The following is a 22361-nucleotide window of genomic DNA, read 5'->3' on the forward strand; positions in this document are numbered from 1 at the left end:
GAGTCTGTAGCGCGTGTTTGGCGTGAGTTTGGCGTGAGTCTGTAGCGCGAGTCTGTGGCGCGTGTTTGGCGTGAGTCTGTAGCGCGAGTCTGTAGCGCGTGTTTGGCGTGAGTCTGTAGCGCGTGTTTGGCGTGAGTCTGTAGCGCGTGTTTGGTGTGAGTCTGTAGCGCGTGTTTGGCGTGAGTCTGATGCTGCCGTGTCTGCAGACTCAGGCGGGTCAGAGGTCACAGGAGGAGGTGGAGGTTGCGCGCTGCTCCAGGGGTCAGTATTTCGGTGAGCTGGCGCTGGTCACCAATAAACCCCGAGCAGCGTCTGTGTACGCGGCAGGAGAGACCAAGTGTTTAGGTATGAACCTCACCAAGGACAGATGCTGAAATACCACAGCAGTGTTCTGTACTGTATTCTCTGTAAAATAACTTGCACTTAACTATAAGTCACACCGGGTCAAAATTGCAGTGTTGAGAGAAAAAAAAACACAAATGTGACCCTGCAGCACAAAAGCAGTGTTGAGTCGCTGGGGGATATTTGTAGCAATAGCCAACAATATATTGTATGGGTCACAATTATACATTTCTCTTTTATGCCAAAAATCATTAGGATATTAAGTAAAGATCATGTTCCATGAAGATATTTTGTAAATGTCCTACCGTAAATATATCAAAACTTAATGTTTGATTAGTAATATGCATTGCTAAGAACTTCATTTGAACAACTTTAAAGATGATTTTCTCAATATTTAGGTTTTTTTGCACCCTCAGATTCCAGATTTTCTAATAGTTGTATCTCAGCCAAATATTGTTCTATCCTAACAAACCATCGTTCTTATCATTTTTTTTCAATTTTTTTTTTACTGTCATCCAAAAACTCTCACCAAAAAACTTTTTTCTCATCAATTTTTTCTTATCAAATTTCTTTCTCTTATAAAAAAATATTTTTTCTCTCATCAAAAACTAAAAAAAAAAAGATTTTTATTCACCAAAAAACGTTTCTTATCAATTTTTTTTCTTTCTTCAATTTTTTTCCGTCATCAAAAAAAATTCATTTTTTCCAAATGCTTTTTTTCCAACATTTTTCTCATTAAAAAAAATATCTACATATTTTTGTGTATTTAAAAGCAGGAAAAACTAGTTGATTTTTCCAGGAGAGAAGAAAACGCTGGCTAGTGATTAGCCGCTACAGCACGAGAGCTAATGCTAACAAACGCCGCTTACGTTTGATTTGGCATTCACCGTCATATCTAACAACTGGAGTTATGAAGTAGTTGAGAATTGTTTTTTTTTTTAAAGATGTGACAAACTAAATATTTAAAAAAAAATCATTAACAAATATTTTAATGGTTTTAAAGCAAAATAATGTGTGAAGTGCAAATCCCTATAATGCACCACGCGTCATGAAATGAGCCACATGCAGGGGATTGTGGGTATTTCCTCCAGTGCACATGCTCAGTAACACATGCTGCTTCACCTTCGTGCTTTTACTGAAGATCACGATTCATCAGAAATCATTAATTCCTTTCATTTATAAAGCACTGTACAACTGCAGCAGCAGACCCAAGTGCTCTATAAGCAACATGCAGCTACATAACTAAAAACCCAAATTTTTAACTCCAGCTTTAAAGGTGTTTATGGCTGTAATCTCAGATAGCAAACTAAGCCAAAGCCTCAGACCCGCAATAGCAAAGGCCTGCTCATTAAATATGAAAAGATGACTCCTCAAAGTCAGGCCGTGAACTGAACAGCACGAGTTCTGATGCTGCTGCGTGTAAAGCTGCTCCAACTAAACAATTCAGAAGACATTTAATTTTTTCATTGTTCAATCAATGGTTAAAAGAGTTTGACCGCAGATGTTGGATGTTTTTGTGCATTTTCTTCATGTTTTGTCAATTAATCACTAAAAATTATACTTTTAAGTGCAAAAATACTGTACGTCTGTCAGAAAACGTAAGAGCTGCTCATCAGTAAACACACGTGATTATCATTTATCTACATCGACTGCTTCATCACGTGTTCACTGAATACATGACTCTACTGCAGTATGTTAGCAAGCTTATGTTAAAACCGCTAGAAATCCGTGTTCAGCTATACTCTCATTTCAGTGTTTAACTTTCAAGTCAACTTTAAAGATGATTTTCTCAATATTTGTATTTTTTTTGCACCCTCAGATTCTCAAATAATTGTATCAGTAAAATATTGTTCTATCCTAACAAACCATACACCGATGGAGAGCGTATTTATTCAGATGATTTCAGAAAATTGACGCTTATGAGTGGTTTTGTGGTGCAGGGTCACAGTAGTGCTTGAACAGCAGAATGAATCCAAACACTGAACTCTGAGTCAGGTCTCCCAGCAATGACCGTGTGTGTGTGTGTGTGTGTGTGCGCAGTGATCACCGTGCAGGCGTTCGAGCGTCTGCTGGGCTCCTGTAAGGAGATTCTGAAGAGGAACATCCAGCAGTACGAGCAGCAGCTGCTAGCCCTGTTCGGATCCAGTGTCGACCTCAAACACTGAACCCACAGACACCTCACGCTAGATAAAAACATCTGCGCTGTCAGTTTGAGAAGACTAACATCACACACACACAAGTGAATCAAATCCATGGCTCAGAAAACAATATCAAGCAGAATTAGAAAAGCTCTGCCTTTCAGCAAACACAGCTTTTGTGTACTGAAGAGTTGAGTTACTTTCTAAGAGCGGAAGAGGTTTTCAACCCAAATGTTCCTTGTTTTTCAACAGATTCTCACCACTGACTCCAGCAAGTGTACTTGTTTCACTATAATCCATGTTTGTGATTTCTCTTGATGAATAAAGGCTAAAATGAAAGTGACAAGTTTTATGGACTTTTTTTTTATTTGAGTAAGAAAGCTTGAAGAGCCCGCAACAAACCCAGCCGGCGCTGACGCCTCACGAGTATTTACATCACAAGCACAGTTTGATTCTGCGGTCATCGGTACGGTCCAGCTCGGTTGGGTTTGGGTCGTCTGGCCAATGTTTAAATATTTAAAATATGTACAGCCCGGCAAACCAGAACCTCCATGATCCTGTTCATCTGCTGCCGGTCGATCGGAGGGATCTTCAGCGTCCAATCAATCAGGGACACATGACTCGTTAAAAACACACATTTATCTTACAATAACTTCTATGATTTGCTCATCAAAAAATAGACTCAAAAAATCACCAAATGAAGAAAATGTCCCTTTTCCCTCAAGACATTTGTTTCCTGCCCAATGAATGTTTCCGTGAACAAAAATGAAACGGATCAATAAATACACAGACCGCAGACACGTGCAGTCAGACTGTAGAGCCGCGAGGAGCGGGGGAATCAGACGGAGGTGATGACGATCATGAGGTGCGGAGAGATGCTGGAGATCTGGCTGAGGAGGTCCGGAGCCAGGCGAGACAGGTGGCTCTCGGAGAACTCGCACGGAGGGAAGATCTGCAGCACGTACGCAGGCTGTGGAGGGAAACGAGCGTTTCAGATGCACTGCTGTGGCAGGAGATTGAGCACGTGTGTGTGAGACAAGCGCTCACCTGGTTGGAGCCGGGGTTGGGGACGTTGATGATGCCGGCCGCTAGTTTGGCCTGCAGGTAATTGATGAAGGCGGATTTGAGCGCCTGTGTCTGGTTCAACACGTCCTCCTGGTCCAGACCACAGGGCATGGCCAACAGCAGGCAGAAATCACTTTCCCCCTGAAAACACAGCACATAAAACATTTTTCAGCCAAACATTTCATGCCCAATAACCATCATGGTAAATGGAGATGCCTGTGAAAACTGGCTTGCATTGCATCAAATAAGTGTTATACTTTTGATATAAACTTGAGTAAACCTTTAAAAATAAACGGTTCACCCAAAAAAAAACACAAAACTTGCTGTAAATTTGCTCACTCTCAGTTCATCCCAGATCAGGATGAGTTTGTTTCTTCATCAGGTTTGTAGAAATGTAGCACTGCATCAGTGTCTCAGCAATGGATGCTCTGCAGTGAATGGGTGCCGTCAGAATGGGGGGCCCAGTCTCATGAAAGTGCGCATCAATAGCACGATTTTCTATTTTGCGTGCTATTTATACACAGAAATCAACTCCTGTTGTCTCTCACATCAAAATCCAGCCACATATGTGTTTAGAGCTGTTTAAACGCTGCTTGATCTGTGCAGATTTCTCTCCTGATTCACACCAGAACACTGACTCACTGGAGGAAGCGTTATTATGGATTATGGACTCTATGGTATTTTAGTTAAAAGCGTCTTGATGCTGGATTTGTCTCAGCTTTTGTCTTCTTCAGATGTTAACTGATGGACTGGAGTGCTGTGGATTATTGTGATGTTTTTATCAGCTCTCATTCTGACGGCACCCATTCACTGCAGAGCATCCATTGCTGAGACACTGATGCAGTGCTACATTTCTACAAACCTGATGAAGAAACAAACTCATCCTGATCTCAGATGACCTGAGAGTGAATAAACTTTTAGCAATATTTGTTTTTGATATTTAGTATGAACCATCCCTTTAAACCCATTTATATTTTGAATAGAATTGGCAGCCGTCTTGGACAGTGCATTCTCGTACCGTCATTCTGCGAGCGACTCCCTCCAGCTGCTGGGCCTCCAGCCTCATCCTCTGAACGATGCGCAGAATCCCGCCACTCTCCGGCAGAGGCAAAGAGCGCAGGCCCAGAGCTTTGTTTCCACATAAGAAGTGCAGCTGAACCGCTGCCGTGTCGTTCTTCAGCGCCAGCAGGCCTTGCCACACAATAGGGTATTTCTGTATATACAGAGTTTATCAAACACAAACTTTAGGTAGGTATTGGTGTAATTTTGCATTCCCACTGCACATAGATGGTTGGAAATGAAGTGTTGTGTGGCTACATATCTGTTTGTGCTTAATGGAACATGAACTACACCTGTGGTTACAACAGCTTTCATATATTAAGTGTCCAAACAGTTTTCATTGTACAGGGTTCAACAATAAGGCTGGCCCATTGGCCAGTGAGTTTCAATAGAACCTCCTGCAAAGCTGCTGTGAAAATGTGTACTGTCAAAAGCTCTATACAAATAAATTACTTGACAGTCATGAAAGCATCAGTAAGAATGTGTTAGAAGAATAGTTCACCCAAAAATGGAAATTCTATCATTAATTACTCTCATGTCGTTCCAAACCCGTAAGACCTTCGTTCTCGTAGCTTCACAACACTACGGTTGAATCACTGATGTTACATGGACTATTTTAATGTTCTTACTACCTTTCTGTGCCTTGACTGGGGTAGTACCCTTGCTGTCTATGGAGGGTCAGAAAGCTCTTGGATTTCATCAAAGGTCTTATGGGTTTGGAACGACATGAGGGCGAGTAATTATTGACAGTTTTCATTTTTGGGTGAACTATTCCTTTAAACTTTAATTAATCTTTTGCATTTAATAATTATCATTATGGGGCCAGTGAAAATATTGTCAGGACAATTAAAAATCAGAAGTATTGGGTCGACAGAAATTCTCTTCTGTGTGCCGTTGTTGACAGAGACTCACCGTCAGAAGCTGCACCATGTTCACAGGCTGGTGTCCAACCAGCTCCACCTTAGACTCAGCTTGTGCCTGACTGGACTCCGGCTCTTGAACACCCTTCGTTTAAAATGGAAGGCACAAACTTTATTTACATAGCTCTAAAAGCTACAAAATATTTTTAAATGATGCAAACGCAAACTTACCTGCGACGGTGGGATGCTATGGGTGGACTGGTTAATCCCCATTGGGGAATTCTCAGCAAACTGAGCGTGGGCAGGCCGGAGGTTTGTATACATGGTTGAATATTCAGTGAAGGAAGCCGCAGTTCCTGCTGGAATCAGCTGAACTCTTTGAGGAGAAGTCATGGGAGGCATTGAACTACGGATCGCCATCATTCCCTCCTTACTGGAAGGTGACTGCGCCCTCTTTAGTTCTGATGCTTTCGAGGAGTCCTTCTCGGATACTCCCTTCGATAACAAGTGTGGCCGAGGAGAAAGAGACGCTGCCATGCTGGTAGGAGTCGAGGAGGGTGTTATGTTCTCAGGGACGTGCCCCTGGTGTAACTCCGCAGCGGGGCGATCGCTCTGCTGGTGGTGCATGAGCACCCGCATGTCTCTGTTGAATCGATCGAGAGGTAAACCACTGTGGAGAGCTCCACGATATTCTGCTGGTATGGAGTCTGGTTTGAGTTGAGCAGCCGGCGGTCTTGCATTGGCTGGGTTCACCTTGAGGACCATCTCCCTGTTTCCCACGGCCTGAGGAGATGTGGGTCGCTGCTGGCCAGGAGCCCAAGAGGAGGCGAGGCTCTCAGAGTGAATCCCATAGTTCATCATGGAGAGGGGAGGAGTGTTCACTCGTACCTCACCCTGGGTGAGGTGTCCTAATGCGCCGACGCGGTGTGGCGACATCCTTCCAATGCTACCGTGAGTGTTGTGTGGAGGCATGATCACAGACTGCTCCGAGTGGTGGACTGTGGAAACATACTGGGACAGAGGGTTTAATCCAGGGGGAAGGACCATAGACACACCTTTTGGAGATGAAGAGCCGATAGGAGAGGACACTTTGGCAAAAGGAGAATGAGGATGTCCGGATTTCCGTGGAGAGCGCGGCTCCTGCTTGGGTTGGATGAGTGACGGAGTTCTGTCTGTCAGTGTGCCAGTTATGAAGCCAACATGATTGCCTGCTGCCGAGGGAAGATGTGGACTTATAACAGGACTAATTGTTGGGACCCAAGCAGGTTTCTCCACGTTGAGAGACTCTGGCCCGTCACCCTTCTTAGGGTGCTTCATCACCATTGGGTATTCTGTAGGATGGTAACTCATGACCTGTGATGGGCCAGGCGTTTGCTGCAGTATCTTAACAACTCCACTTTGAACTGGAGTGTAAGCAGATTCTAATTTGTCCAGTGCAGATTCTTGCTTAATCGTGGAGACCTTTGGTTGGGGTTTTATTGAATGTCCATGATCTGAAGGAAGTGGGCATTTTGAAGATGGCGGATGGGAGGCACTGTAAAGTTCCTGCTTGATTTGGGGCATTGACACCAGCTGCTGTGACTCTATGTCCACAGCACTGGCAGGTGGGATCTGGCTGATTTTGGCACTTATACGCAGTGGCCCCTCCATTTTCTGGCCAGAATGACTCAGCACCACCACACCTTCTGATGTCTGAACTCTTAGTCCTGTGCTGGAACCTGTACTCAAAGAAGTACTCTCCACAATATAGCGACCGGCATTTCCACCTTCCTCACCAACTGCTGGACCATGGTACGTACTGCTTTCCTCCAAGCTTGGCTGGTAAATCTGTTTTGGAGGTTGTTTGTCAAGAAAAGGATTTCCAATCTGAGCATTTGGCTTCTCCTCGGAGTCGGGGGGATTGCAAACGCGACTGATGACGGAGGTGGGAGTGGAAGCAATAACTGAAATCACTGACTTCTCACTGAAGATCTGTTTAGTTTCTGGGGACGGTATAGAAGCAGGCTGTCGAACTACAGGTTGGGCTGAAACAAGGGGTTGCCTCTTATCTTGAGGAGCACTCTTGCTGGTTACCACATCTGGTTTAGCGTCACTTTCCCTTAAAGGAGGAGCATGCATATTTCCGGATGTAGCACCGATTTCCAACACTGGAACAGTTCTAGGTTTTGTGAGGATTTTGCGCAAATCACCCGAGTTGGCATCATGAGCAGGGGTGTCTGAGGGTAATGTAGGGCTCTCCATCGGTGCTACAGAGCTCAGCGGATGTGAGAGGACCTCAGCTTCTTTCGGCTGATTGCAACGCTCCGTTGGGGAAACAGAAAGCCTGCTTGGGTATGAGGACAAACTCTTGAGACAAGTTCTCATTGGAGATAGTGAAGGAGAAGTGTTCTTGTATGAATAAGGCTGGTATTTGGATGATGTTGGACTTCTGCTAATAGCTGGAGAGGATTTTGGGATATCCATCTCAGTTTTAAGAGGCGACTCAGGTTCCTTTGGAATGTCCGCATTAGGAGCTGGTAAACTTACACCCTGCTTGGAAGAGGAAGTAATGACAACAGCTGTACTTGCTGGTGATCTTTCCGTGGCTGCTGGAAGTTCTGCAGGGACTGACTCCCGTGACTTCACAAGGATATTTTCAGCCTCCAAAACTACATCTTTGATGGGTTCCTTTTTGCTTCCAGGACCCTTTGGGCCTTTACCCTTCTTTGAATTTTTTGCTCTGCCTTTACACCCTTTTCTAGGAGTGGTTGCGGTCTCCTCCTGAACGACTGCTGTGCTAACACAGATTTCAGATACTTTTGAACCAGGTCTAAGAGTCTGCACATCAGGATTGGTTTCTACAACAGAGTTCGTGATTTGTTCTGTGTTCTCTGATGTGATGGAATCTATAGCAGCAGCAAGCTCGGTTTCACTAGACGGATTTGCAGGCTTTTCTTCTTCTGACTCACGCTCTGGTTCTTCAGCTGACAAACGTTGTGCCTTTGTCTGGTTACTTTTAAATGGAAGAGAAGTAGCATCTTCTGTGAACATGGCAATATTCTCAACAGCTTGCTCAAGCTCCAACTCTCGAGCCAGCGAAGCTACATGTGGTTCAATGGCTTTTGCTGCAGCAGGCAAAGTCTCCCTTTCACTATTAGCATCATCCATGGCATCATTTTCAAATTGAGCTTCTAGTACCTCATCCTTTGAGGACACACCAGGTGAGCTATTTTTGGGAGACTCATCAGTTCCAGGTTCTTCTTCACTAGTCTGAAGCATTGCCTTTACTTCGGTCACATCAAGACGGATTCTAAGGTTTTTAAGAATGGGAGGGTTTTCTTCAGTAATGAGTTTGGGACTTTCCGAAATTTTCTCCATTTTGTCTCCTTTCTTTCCGATTCCAGATGCTGATGCATTTCCTGGACTGACTCCTTTTTGTGTGGGGGGTGAAAATTTGCCTTTACCCACTTTGGGAAGCCCCTCACTGCTCGTCTCACTGCCATCCAACTCCTTAGACTCGGTTGATTTTGACCGTTCGACTTTGCCCGCTGGTACATCCTCTGCTTGGCGTCGATTCTTAGGGGGGCGTCCCCGTCTCAAGGTCGGTGGAGCAGCAACAGCCTCTACATCAGAACCTACATCTCTGTCTACACCACGCTTCCGTGCACCTCGAGGCGATTCGGCATCTTTTCCAAGTTGCAGAGCAGTTTCATCTTCAATTGGTGTAGCATAGACAGAACGCACATTTCTACGTCTTGCCCTACCTGACTGTGAATTTTGCTCTGTACATTGCTCCGTTTCTATGCTGTGCACAGGTGACTTACTTAATGACTTTGAATCAGGTGTTGTCTTGAACGCCTCTCCTCTTGGAGAAGATGAACGTTTGAGCTTTTCTTTGTCAATGCGCTCACTTTTGCGGGTGCTTTGTTTGTCTGGGGTAGCAGGCAGAGTTGTAGTTACTGGTGTGGTAGGCGAGGTTTTAGCCCTTTTATTTCTTGCCTTTGGAGGGGGTGACACAGCTTCTTCAACTGGATAATTATCAGCACATTTCTGATCATCTGCATTATTAGATTCAGACTCAGGTGCCACAGGTGGCTCAGGTTCTTTTTCATGTTGCTCAGCATGGATATGCGAGAGGGGACTTGGTGATTCAGGAAACTTCACTGGAGGCTCAGCCTCTGGCTGTGCATTATTGGTTGGTGTTTCGTTGCTTGGGAGCTGTTCTGCAACTACTTTATTGGTGTCTTGAGCACTTTTATAGTCATCAGCCTTCAATGCCATATCCTCTGCTGCGATCTTCAACTCCTGACATTCTGAAGAATTGGGTTCTGAGGGCTGCTCAAGCAAAGGCTGCAATGGCTGAGCTGTGGGCTGCTCAGGCTCTTTATCTTCCTCCTTCATAGCAGAATCAAGCAAATTACAGGTTGGAGGATCAACACTTTCTGCACCCACTGTTGGCAAGGATTCTTCAAATGCTAAAACAGGGGGTGATATTTGAGGAGCTTGAACAGGACTAGTCTGAGGGACCTGAACAGGACTAACTGATTTGATCTCAGCTTGTTGGATACTAGGTTCAGAAGCATTTTGCTGCTGTGGTGCTTGTTCTTCCTCCGGTGTTTTGCCTACTCTGGTTGCATCTATGCTTTCATCTTGCTTGGAATCTTGATGGCTTTGTTCTTTATTCTTCTGTTGCTGCAACCTTGTTAGTTCTAAAAAGCGACTATGGAAAAGCACAACTGGTTCTGGGTCAGGCTGCCCTTCTGCTGGGCCTTGCTGAGAGTTCAGACATCCAACACCATGCTCAGGGTCCTCATGCTTTCGTTCCAGATGCTGAAGACGCCTTGAATCCTGCTCAAAAATAGAACTGTGCAAAAAACGTGATGCAAACAACTCTCGCCTCTCCTGTTCTTCTGGCTTTGGATCTTCTTTCCTGTCATCAATTTTGTCGTCAGACTCGCTTCTAATTTTTTTCTTCTTCATGTACCATGAGGGAGTTGGTCGTGGTGCGGACTCCACCTTCTCTGTGTCCTTTCTACTTCTGAAACTGGGGAAGTGCGAATCATAATCTAGGAAAGACCAGTTGTCTTCCCTTGTTGAGGACAAAGACTTTGCACGCTCTAACAAAGCTTTAGTATCAGGTGTGATTGTCTGATCATCTGCAAAAGAACAGAATTTGTTTCTCTCTAGAGAGGGCGTCAGCTTGGACTCTGATAATCTGTCTGGACGATGTCTTTCAGAGAAGGATACTGACGTTGATGGAGCAGGAGAGTTAGGCTTATTTTCACGATCTTCTTCAGAGTCCGAACGCACTTCACCAGGTTCCAAATCAGGCCAAAGTCCATAATCTAAGTACTTCTGATTGAGCCGTCTTTTCTCAGCGCTCTTTGTAAAGTCTGGCAACAAATCTTGCTTTAGTCGACTCTCCCAGTGTCTTTGCTGCTCGTCTTGTAGAGACGTACTCGTCTTTGACATCTGCGAGGTGTGCATCCGTTTACCCCCAAGCTCCTGATCTGACGGAGCATTATCCTCAGGTTTCAATGCTTCTTTTACTTCTCTCATAATCATTTGAGCATGAGGGTCTGCATACTCTTCCGCTCTTTGTTGGGGGGCATGCTGAAACCTTGGAGAGTTTGTGTTATTCCACTCAAGGTCTTCACTCTTTTGCCGGACCGTTCGGTAAATCCTTTCTCTCTTAGCATTCATATCCATCTCGAAGGACTCTTGTTTCTTGATCTTACTTGGAGGTGAATTATCAGTAACGTCCTGCGGAGGCTTGTCGACCTCATGCACCAGGCTTCGATGCTCAAGATCTTCTGCATCTACACCTAGAGGAGTTTCTGGCTTTCCTGGTTTATCCAGCGGCTGCAGCTTCTGCCGTAGCCGTCGGTTTTGCTCCATCTGTTTGCGGTAACTCTGAGAAAGGTCAATATTTTCTAGATATTCATCCCTTACTTTATTGTCCTTATCGGATGTTCCATCAGTTGAATATCGTCTAGATATGCTTGGCCCAGGGTGAGATTTTGAGTCCAAAACATCCACCTCAGGCAATTCACTTGACCTTACCATTGGGCCCCGAGACGTCCCTCTCATAGCACCATCCAGCTCTTCCCTTTGACTATAATGAGAACCAATCCTGGATTTGGAGTGTTCTCTTTTATGAGCCTCTTTCTCTGCTTTTACATCAACATCGGTCTCTTTTGCAAATCCCGCGCTTGTAGCAAAGTCAGCAGGTTGGCTAATCCCAGAACCTGGATCCTCCTCCAGACGCCCCCGTTTCTGTCGTATCGCTTTCCCGCCGGGATCACCGAACCGCCTCTTCCTTGCTTCAAGTTTGACAGAATCTACAAGGGAGTCTTTGCCATCACTACCAGAGTCAGACTTTAAATGTTTCTTTGCCTTTCCTTTGCCGTCTCTGTCTAGCGACTCGCTTTTACACTGATCGAGCCGCTCTCCCTTTTGAGACTCAAGGCAAGTTACCTGGTCAGTAGGGGAAGGCTCTTTGTCCCCTTTATGCTTCTGTCGTTCTTGACTCTCCACATCTGAAACCTTCACCTTCCCAGATCCCAAATCCAGGCTAGCCTCTCTATCCGCTTCAGAATGAGGTACGCTGGGAGACTGCACTTTCCCTCTCCTTTGCTTTGCTTTCTCTCCCTTCTCTCTGTCAGCCTTCTCCCTGCGTCTGCCGCGCTTCTTGTTCTCTGCCCCACTGACGCGCTCTGCCTCGGCCTGCTCCATTTCTCTCTCCAGTCCTTCAGATTTGTAATCTACTGGCGATTTCTCAGACTTCTCAAACTGAGCCAGGGGTGGAGACAGCGAGCTGCAGCTTCCCGATCTTTCAGAGGAGTGCTTGAACACGCGTCGTTCGGCGTCTCGTGACACACGGTCCGACGGTGAGGGCGAAGCAGAGGGAGTCAGGGGACGGCGCTGATGAGACGGGCTCCATCGGCCTCGCTCCGCCTCAAAACGCTCGCGCTCCCGTTCACGTTCCCGCTGGATATAACTGTACTTCCTGATGTCCTCAAAAGGGTCTCGATAGTCTCTGTATTCCCGTGGGTCCTCGTGATAGCGGGGATCGTAGTGCTCTCCTTGATAATCTAACTCTGCATAGCGGTCACGACTGCGACCGGGGTACTCTCGACGGGGGTCTTCAGAGTAAATGCCAGGAGTCCTTACGTTCTCGTAATACGCTCGCTCCGTGGAAAAGTCATAAGGAGTTCTCCGTTCGTCCCTGACAAAATGAAACAAGATTTGGACAATTTTTAATCTACAATATAACCAACTGCTTAAAGATGAGCAAACTAAAAGACAGAAATTATAGTTTCTATGTTTTTTCCCCCACTAAAGCAGTGCTCACCTCCGATCTGATGGAATATCATAAAAATCACGGATGTCCTGCCCTGATGCCTGCATAGACCGATAGAAAGCCATTTGACTCTCCTGACTGGCAAAATCAACCTGGACAGAGGAAACAAACACATTATATAACTGAATTAACACACAAATAGCTATATATACATAATTTCATTTTTTTGAACGCTGTCTCTTATGTGCATTTATTTGATAATAAAAAAAGTTTAAAAACTGTAATATTGTAAAATATTATTACAATTTAATATAGCTGATTCCTGTTGTAATATACTGTAAACTGTAATTGATTGCTGTGAACAAAGCTGAAGTTTCAGCATCATTACTCCAGTCTTCAGTGTCACATGATATTCAGAAATCATTCTAATATGCTGATTTGCTGCTTATTATTGGTACTCAATAGTTGTCATAAAAAACATGACCAGTAGTGTATATATCAAAATACTAGTCAGTCCCCACATACCTTAATTTTGTTCCCTCCTATCTTCCATCCTTTGGTTTCTCTAACAGCTGCTTGGGCGAAATCTGTGTTGTTGTACAGAATAAGACCCATTCCTTTTAACCTATCAAACACAACCTGTAAAAGAGGCCAGTAGTTAGTATAGCTCTAAGCAACACCAGTAAAATCTCTATAGTGCACGTCAAACATTTCCACAGACTAGAGATCCTAGAAGTCTACCTTGACCACCGGCCCGTATCGACAGAAGTGTCGTGTGAGGTACTGTTCTGTGATGTTCGAGGTCAGGCCGTCTAACCACACACACGCGGTTGGCATACTCTTCCCAAAGCCAAGCTGTAACACAGCCAGAAATACACATCAGAAACCATCCAGTCTGATTTCACTCGAACATATAATACTGCTCTCATGTACACACAATATAAGCATGTTTTATGAGAGTGACATTGGCAAGAACACGCAAGTAATAATTACCTTCAGTCTGTTGGCGCCGAGATACTCTCCGTCCATTTTCTTAATGGCTTTACAGACACTGGCAATATCAGAGTACTGAACAAATGCGTACTGAGGAACACCGTTCACCCTCTTGATATCAATATCCTGAAATAAACGGAGACAAACACATGCTTTAGAAGATACAGAAACCAATACATTTCCACTCAAAGCACGGTAAGTGATGGAAAATGTTGTTAGAATTCCCTCGTACACAATTGTTTGGCCCGGTTTTATTGCATTTTTGTTTTTTGGCCAAAAAGTAACTAGTTAAAATGTTACAGAAACCACAACAGATGACAGATCAGATAGCCTAAGAGAAACTTCGACATTGAGGAAAAAACATAAAAATTAGGGCTGTAACAACAAAACAATCAAAGATAAAGCCATTGACTACAGAATGCTTTTCATGATTCTTCGCAGCAGCCGTAATCGAGATTATTTCTGATTAACTGTGCTTTTACAACAACATAACGGCTGCAGCAAACTGCAATCTGTGTACTGAGGCCTTTGTCAGTGTTGATCAGTGGAAATATTGACTTTAAACATTTTAATGTTTTTAACACATTACGATGATGTGAAGAACACAACATAACCACATCCGTACCTACAACAGTGTTTCCCCTGCCATTATATTAGGGGGGAGGTCCGACCCCCCAACGCCCCCCCGCCCCCTTGAAGGTCAAGTTAATTTTATTTTATTTTATTATATTTTCTCTATAGCACCAGATCACAACAGAAGTCATTTAAGTTACCTTTCCGATAGAACAGGTCTATACCTTGTTCTTTTATTAAACTAAATAGCCTTACGTTTTTTATTTTATTTACACTACGGCATGTCATTTCGGTCTCTACGTTATGGTCGCACTCTCTGTATCACGCACAGCGGAGTTCCCCGATGCGCGCGCGCACACACACACACACACACACACACACACACACACACACTCACTCTCACGTGCACACACAAGTGATCACACTCCCACTCGTAGTTGTTACTACAACGTTAATACACCTAGGATGCGTCACGGGTGGTGAGTAAAACACTGGCTAATTTTCATTTTTGGGTGAACTTACCCTTTAATGCTCATATTACTCTACTAGTACATAATACGACACAACACGCTAACTTACCACTATCTCCCCGAAGCGCTGGAAGACGTCGAGTAGCTGCTGATAGTTGGTGGTCTTCTCCAGGTTTCCGATGAACAGCGTACGAGTGGCCTTTGGGTGAAACTCATCGATGCGTCCGTCCAGGGGACGAAACTCGTTCTCGCTCTCCGTCTCTGTTGGAGGCAAACCGGTCAGGATTTAGCATCGAAGCACAGCGAGCGCTAGAGTGTGACGCACTGATCTTCGGCAGACACCCACCGGGGCCGTTCCAGACCGTGACCTCGATCAGCATCCCGAAGAAGAGCTTCCCCTTGGACACGCCGAGGGCCTTCTCCTGGTCCTCCTGCTGTCTGAAGAACACCAGGCCGTAGCGCTCCTCCGACGCGCCGTGGATCTGCACCGACGTCACTTTACCGTACTTCTTAAACTCGTGAAAGAGCCCGTCTTTCAAACTCGTATCTGAGGACAGTAAAGCACAGACGCTTCAGCGCTCAGAAAGTGACGTCTGAAACGTACTGCCTCAAAATCTCTCACGGGTATCTGCTTTACATTATGATCATGAAAGGGACTTAAACTTGTCAGAAATCCAATCAACTCTCATGTTTGGAGATGAAAAACAAGTCAGTATCCCTGATTTTTAAGTGAGCAAAATTAAAAGGTTAGTTCAGCCCAAAATTAACTTTGTCATTTTTTACTTTGTTCATTTGTTGGTGGTGACCTAAATCTAAAGTCATGGGAAGCATGTTTAAGGTTTGATATCTGAAGAATTATGATTGCTAGCCTCATAGAACAAGTTTGTCTACATTTCCACCAATTTCTGAGTCTTCTCGAGTACAGGTATTTAGAAAAACGTGAAAATTTGACACGTAGGATGTTTGGTGGGCTTTAAAGGGTTAGTTGAGCCCAAAATGAAAATTCTGTCATCACTTAATCACAACCTCATGTCGTTCCAAAACCCATAAGAAAGTTCATCTTTGTAAGAAAATGGAGATATTTTTTATGAAATCGGAGATATTCTTCCATTCCTTCAATAAGTCTGTTTGCTCAAAACACTTCAAAATGTTCGTAAAGAGATCAACGAACAAATATGAATGGAGCAGTTTAATTCAAGTCTTCTGAAGAGACACAATCTCTTTATATGATGAACAGACTTAATTTAGTCTTTTCTTCACATATAAACATTGATCAGCGAACATAAACAGAAGCTCATCCGTACTTGCTTAAACCGCGTGTAAAGCAATATTGTATTCTGAGTTTGTCACACCACAGAAAAATGTGTTATTAACCACCCAGCCAAATTTGAATGATTAAAAAAAAACAGCCTAGTAAATAAAGGTATTAATCTTGAAAAAATAAGCAGTATTCTCTGCTCTCAAACGCCGGGGGCGTGTCCTCTGTCTGAGCTGAAACCACACCCACTGTAGTAAGTAACGGTAATGACAGTAACTGGCGACGGAGCAGGCGAACCACTGATGCCAATGCGCTGTAATTATTATAGTTAGAGGAGGGGCTGTGCTCAGTGCATCATCGAGGTGTGATTTCAGCCCCACCCAAAAAATCCTGAACACAACAATGATCAAAAACTGTTTAACAGTCTAACTCATAAAATGAGGATGAAAATTTTTATTTTGGGCCTAACTAACCCTTGAAGGCCAACAAACAACCATTTGAGACAAACGTCAATTTTTACGTTTTTCCAAATATCTGTACCCGAGGAGACTCTGAATCATTTGGACTTGAAGGGAACAAGATTGTCTACCTTTCCACCAATTTCTATGTGGCTAGCAATCATAATCAAAACCTAAATTCTTCAGATATAAAAACGTAAACATGCTTCCCATCACCAACAACAAATGAGCAAACTAAGAACAAAACTTCAATAATGTCCAACTGATTTGTCGTAGACTGAGCTTCTGAAAACACGGCTGATGTGAGCAGTAAGTGGTCACCTGTGGATCGCGTCGGGAGGTTCTGGACTCTGATCCCGAAGCTTCTCCGTGGCTCGTCGGAGTCCAGCGTGAGCGCATGAGGAGCTGAAGGAGCATGTGTGGCCGTCGACTGCACAGAGCGCGCTCGCGATCCTTCACTGGAGCTGCTGTTCGAATCACTGCTGCCAGAAACCAAGAGAAGAACTTGATTCAGACAAACCACCGCCATGAACCAACAACCAAAAACACCCACTAACAGTGGACAAAAAAAGAAATAAAGCCAAATCAACAAACCCAATGCTATTTATAGAGATGTCCATTTTGTTGACCAATTTATTAAATGAAAAAAATTATTTTCTGTAATTCATGGGATTTAAGTGCATGCTTACAAACCAACATTGGTAACACTTTATTTTGATTGTCCACTTTAGACATATTCTACTAACTTTAAGTAACTTTGCAACTCCATGACAACTAGCAGTGATTAGAGTATTAGTAGAGAGTTTAATTAATGTCTTCTAACTTGAAGTTGCTCATAGTTAGTAGAAGTGGACTATCGAAATAAAGTAGAACCAAAAAATAGGTGTAAATTAACACTTGACATTTCCATGATTGCAAACTGCGGAAAATGCAGATGGTATTGTAGAATCCAGACATTAAGGCCCAATCCTACCCCTTAGCCCTTCCCCTTTCCGTTTCCGTTTCGCGCGTTCACGTGAAGGGGTAGGGGTGTCTCGATTCTCTTTTGGTTGGAGGGGTAGGGGTAGGGGTAGGGGTAAGGGCCAGACAGCCCTTCAAACGAAGATTTTTCGGGGCCACACTTCAAACGAAGTTGTATGAATTATCTCAGCGTAAACCGGCTTCAGCGGCAACATGGCTGCCCCGAGCGAACAAAAAGACACATAAATGTAAGCATTTTTGGTATTAATAAAGATTTTAACGAAAAGTAATAATTTGTTTTATGTTACATTCAATCATGAGTTCATATTTATGGTCATGTTACTAAAAGAAATGTTTGCAAAAAAATCGCTAATATTTGCTAACTAACGTCATATCATTACAGACTGCACGATAGTGCCACAACATATGTCCATGTCTGATCAGGGCGATAACCACCGTAGACATTGAGGGGGGCTAGTCCCCCCAATAATTAGACATCGCTAAAACCTTTCCTCAGATATTAAAAAATTCGAGAGAGAGAGAGAGAGAGAGAGAGAGAGAGAGAGAGAGAGATGAAAGTTGCGTGTATGCGCGTTTCTCTTTTTAGAGTGAGTTTACTTTAAAAAAACAGTGATTTTATCCTCTCGTTGCTGGAAAATATAATGTAGCGATTCAGTATTTAAACTGTTATTAAAAGTCATGGGGAAGCGTTGACAAGTTTGTGTGTGTGTGTCAGTAAGCAGCGCGTTAAAATAAAACGGTAATTAAAGGATCTAATGCACACCAGCATAGGTGTGTGTATTGTAGGAGCTAGACGACGTAAGATGAAGTGTGACGTATAGTAGAGTGGTGTCCCAATTCTTAGGGGAATATTTTCACCCCTACCCCTTGACACTGTTTCAAGGGACAAGCGGAGGGGTAGGGGAAGGGGAAGGGGTATAACATAGAATTGGGATTGGGCCTAAGATTTACAGAATAACACAATGTCACGAATATTGGCAAAATCTGTATGAACAAATCAAAAGTAGGGCTGTACACTTATTCAAATGGTGACATGGACTAGTGCTAAATCGCAAAATTATTTAGTTATTGCGATACGAATTCTGTGAGAATGAATTTGGTCAACCATACAATCTTTTTATTCCATGTTTTAATTTAAAGATTAATCTCTGTTAGGCAGCACTTTGTTTACCAAAAAAAATGAAAGGAATTGTTCAAATATTATTTGTTTACATTTTAAAAGATTAATTCAATTATTAAAGCTGCATTCATTCAATAAAACACAATCCAGAAAAATTAAAACAATTTCATAGGGCACTCTTATAAAAAACGGACTTCATAGGGCTCTATTTTCAACTCTATTCTGATAAACAAAAAAAGCTGTAATAATTGCAAAATCTCATAAAAAATATTGGTATAAAGTGCTGGTATTATACCTGCCGCTGCCGGTGCTGCTGGTGCTGCTGACCGAATCGGAGCTGGAAGACGGGCTGCGCGAGCACGACCGTGGGCCCCGGCCGGGCGACACAGGGGCTCTTTTGGGCGAGTGGGTGGCTTTAGGAGTCTGTCCCGCGCTCCTCTGGGGCGACGGCTGCCGTGACTGTGAAGAGTGCGAGGACCGGCTCCGCCGATGGTGGTACGTCCGGTCTGTGCGGCGGCCCCTGTCGTCACGGTACGGGTCGCGCCGAGCCGAGCTGGAGATGGTGAAAGGGTCACGAATCCGAGACTCGAAGTGCGACTCCGGAGCGTCAAAGCCACCGCTGATAGCACTGGCAGCCGGGCTCGAGCTCACCCCGGAGGCGAACATCGCGCGGTCCCGGTAATACTCCGTGTTGTAGTGCCGCGGCCGGTCGAAGGAGCCGCTGCGCTCGTGGTGTCCATACGGACTGTGATCGTACGCTCGCTCCCGACTGTCCGAGCCGCTGCTGCGAGAGAGACAGAGAGAGACACAACAGAAAAGGGAACACACACACTTATAATCGGACCGGATCCATGCCAAACACCTAACACAGGAACTCAAGTACACCTCGTCATCCAAAACCTAGCGGGCCAGGTTACGGAGCCACAATTTAACGAGCGAAATCACACGCACATGTCTGGTAGACTGAACTATGCTGAGGCTCTAGCGCCGAGAACGCACTTCTAAATGAATCATGCAGTGTTTCTATCCGACTGTGGCGTTATTACAGTCGACCAGCCACTGAGCGTTTACTCTGATCAAATGAACCATGCTGGCTATCTGGCTCTGAACACTGGAGGAGAAATCAGACAGAAGAGAAGATCAAGAGCTGAAACACTTGGGAGTAGACGGAGGGAGAGGGGGGTTAATAATAGCACAAGGCTCTAGGGTTAGTGAAGAACAGGGGTTAAGAGACAGGGTGCATGTCTAGGTTAGAGAGAGAAAGCACAGAGAAGCGTAAAGGCAGGGCAATACCAACCTTTTCAGAGCAGTAACTGACCCTAAATATTCCCAATACAATACAGGAGGAATTTTGTGTGAGCCAAAAACAGCGATGGCATAAAGCGGTGCTTGGGGGAGAAAAACGGACGATAAAGTCCCACTACGCAAAAAGGTTCTTCGTCCAAAGAGGGTCGCGTCAGCGTCAGGCCATCCATCTCAAGGTTCACTAAAGGAGACTTCAGGAAAATGTAGGAAAAAGAGTCTAGAAAAAGGAACGCATTAGGAAAAAAAAACAAAAAAACTTGGCTTTACACTCGTGAAATAATCCTAACACCAAAAAAAACAAGCACACATCTCTGTGGGACAAAAAATTTAATTCCAGCTCATTATGTTCCCCAGAACGGCAGCGGTGGGACTCTTCTACCGCGTTCGTACATCCACTGGAGATCAGGTAATCCAGCAAAGCCTCCATCTACACCTATACATCCAACACGAGGTTAGATCCGTGGGAATCTTCCCGTGACGACGTCTTCTGGTCTTCGAGGCTTCGTAAAGGTATCCAAGCGCGGGCGTCACGTGGTCTCTAAGAATGACGTGCGGTGACAAGGAGGATGGAGATGATGAACCCTGACACACTTACTCCTTGCTCCAGCGGCGCGCTCCTAAATCCACGGCAGTGATACACATCCACGGCATGACAGACAGTTAGCACAATGACCAAATGGGTGATGGGATAGTCGTGCAAGGCAAATGAGAAGGGACGAAAAGCTTCGCGACAACTCGTAACTACGTTCCGGTTAAAAACCTTGCGTTTAATCCGTCATCGGCACATACTCCCAAAGAGCGCTGTTCCAAGGCGGCGGGGTAACATCCGAGATTCGTCGAACGCCTAATATCCAAACTCACCCGTTACGTCTCCGCCAGCCATCGTAATATCCAAACCGACCGGGATATTCTCCACGTGGGTAATATCCAACTCAGACGAGGGCTATGGCTCACACAGTAATCCCACACCAATCTAATCCACTCATTCTTACACGATAGACAAGGATTAATAATTCCGTGTGCAGGAAGTCAGGCCTCAGAACGGAGAGGGATCCCTAGAATCTGGTCTATTGTGTTTAACCCAACCTGAACCCCTGTGTCTGACACCACAGGCCCCCTGTAGTGCAGAGGGAGCCTGTGTCCACTTACCCGTCTAGTCTGCGTTCATAGCGCCCCTCTCTGGTGTGGAGAGACACCGGGGGCCCGTACACCGGCCCCACGGCGCTCCTCGAGAACCCTGCCACCTCCCTTCCGTGACTGCTGGAGGGGGTGGGGTCCTCCAGACCGCGCACGGCGCTGGGCACTGAACCCGGCTCATTGTAATCTGTGCGAAGGTCTCTGTCCCCCATTTTGTTGACGGCATTGTGCGCCTTCTGGGCGCTTTTGAGGTCTACGAAATCCACGAAGGCCGCCACGCCGCCCTCGGAGCCGCGCTTGCGCAGGACCTTGACGCTCTCCACCCGGCCATACCTGTGAAGAAGAAGAAGAAGAAGAAGAAGAAGTGCTGTAAATGTCACACACATCCAGGAATCACGCGCGCGACAGCCACTAAAACACATTATAGGTCAACATAAGAGGAAGCGTGATGTTTTAAAAGTCACTTTCTGAACTCTCAGCAACAGATACCTCCTCATGTTCGGATGACACCTGATTACTTCTCCATTATTGTGCTCGCGAGACCGCGCAGGCGCTCCGCAGCCCGTGCACACTGCAGTCTCAAAGCGATCTCGCACCAGTTTAGCGTCTCTCTGCAGTACAGCGACTCAGCGCACTCAACTGAAACAGGACAGCAGCAGTTCGTTTTAGTTGAGAAACACCGCAGATTCTCGATCAAGTCTCGGTTTCTCCGGATAGAATCGGTTCCAGCCGTTACACCGGCGTTAGCAGCGAGCTAACCGCACACGGACACGGACGCGTTGATGCGAGTTCTGCTGAGGCGTGACCCATTTACCTAAATGCATTACTTCAGAGTTATGTGCCTCTAGAAGCTTGCGTTCTGCAAGTGAACGGCGTATTATTGTTCATCTCAAAGAGGCACAAAATCACTTTCACTGACTTTTACATTAACTGTTCCCTCCTGGTGGAATGACCTGCTCAACTCAATCCCAGCAGCGGAGTCCTTAACCATCTTCAAGAATCGGCTAAAAACACATCTCTTCCATCTTTATTTGACCCTCTAACTCTAGCACTCTCTATTCTAATTCTATTCTTTAAAAAACTTGCCCCTTTTAGATTTGCACTATTTATTTACTAACAGCTTGATTTCTTAAAAAAAAAATTAACACTTGCTTCTCTAATTTTTTGTATTTTATCTATTTGTTTTCTTTTTATTTATTATACAATTAACAAAAGCAAAAAAGACCTCTAACACTAGCTTGCTCTATTCTATCTGTTTTCTTTTTATTTATTATATGATTTTAAAAAAAAAAACTTGCTAGGTGTACTGCGTTAAGCTAA

At 44.7% G+C, this 22361-nt stretch overlaps 2 protein-coding genes across 5 annotated transcripts in view; one reads left to right on the plus strand and one right to left on the minus strand.

Moving 5' to 3' along the window:
• Positions 1 to 2753, plus strand: part of prkar2ab (protein kinase, cAMP-dependent, regulatory, type II, alpha, B) — an 8051-nt gene extending 5298 nt beyond the window's left edge. The window contains exons 9-10 of the mRNA XM_016257901.1: positions 207 to 345; positions 2383 to 2753. Coding sequence (XP_016113387.1) covers positions 207 to 345; positions 2383 to 2507 — 264 coding nt within the window. The 3' untranslated portion in view covers positions 2508 to 2753. The remainder of the gene's footprint in view (positions 1 to 206; positions 346 to 2382) is intronic.
• A 74-nt stretch (positions 2754 to 2827) lies between these two features.
• Positions 2828 to 21521, minus strand: LOC107571566 (msx2-interacting protein). Of its 4 annotated transcripts, none has more exons than XM_016257895.1 (14): positions 21054 to 21521; positions 18895 to 19380; positions 16820 to 16980; positions 15129 to 15329; positions 14892 to 15043; positions 13740 to 13865; positions 13488 to 13601; positions 13272 to 13385; positions 12798 to 12898; positions 5696 to 12671; positions 5517 to 5609; positions 4564 to 4758; positions 3528 to 3686; positions 2828 to 3450 (listed from the first exon to the last, which is right to left on the minus strand). In XM_016257895.1, exons 1-14 carry the CDS (start codon positions 21461 to 21463, stop codon positions 3319 to 3321), a joined length of 9420 nt encoding a protein of 3139 aa, XP_016113381.1. In that variant the 5' UTR covers positions 21464 to 21521; the 3' UTR covers positions 2828 to 3318. The 4 variants fall into 4 exon arrangements, with proteins under 4 accessions (XP_016113381.1, XP_016113382.1, XP_016113380.1 ...); XM_016257896.1 differs by having other exon boundaries at positions 16820 to 16977; positions 18895 to 19383; XM_016257894.1 differs by having other exon boundaries at positions 18895 to 19383.
• Positions 21522 to 22361: the final 840 nt, after the last annotated feature.

Source organism: Sinocyclocheilus grahami, unplaced genomic scaffold, assembly GCF_001515645.1.
Source record: "Sinocyclocheilus grahami isolate Dianchi unplaced genomic scaffold, SAMN03320097.WGS_v1.1 scaffold1614.1, whole genome shotgun sequence".
NCBI classification, from domain to species: Eukaryota; Metazoa; Chordata; class Actinopteri; order Cypriniformes; family Cyprinidae; genus Sinocyclocheilus; species Sinocyclocheilus grahami.

Excerpts from the sequence above, each read along its gene's own strand:
- LOC107571566 (XM_016257894.1), bottom strand. The coding sequence starts at position 21,463 with ATGTGTTTTAGTGGCTGTCGCGCGCGTGATTCCTGGATGTGTGTGACA. Across the intron at positions 13,602-13,739 it reads TCGGCGCCAACAGACTGAAG|CTTGGCTTTGGGAAGAGTAT; the intron begins GTAATTATTACT and ends GCTGTGTTACAG. Across the intron at positions 4,759-5,516 it reads ACATGGTGCAGCTTCTGACG|AAATACCCTATTGTGTGGCA; the intron begins GTGAGTCTCTGT and ends CTGTATATACAG.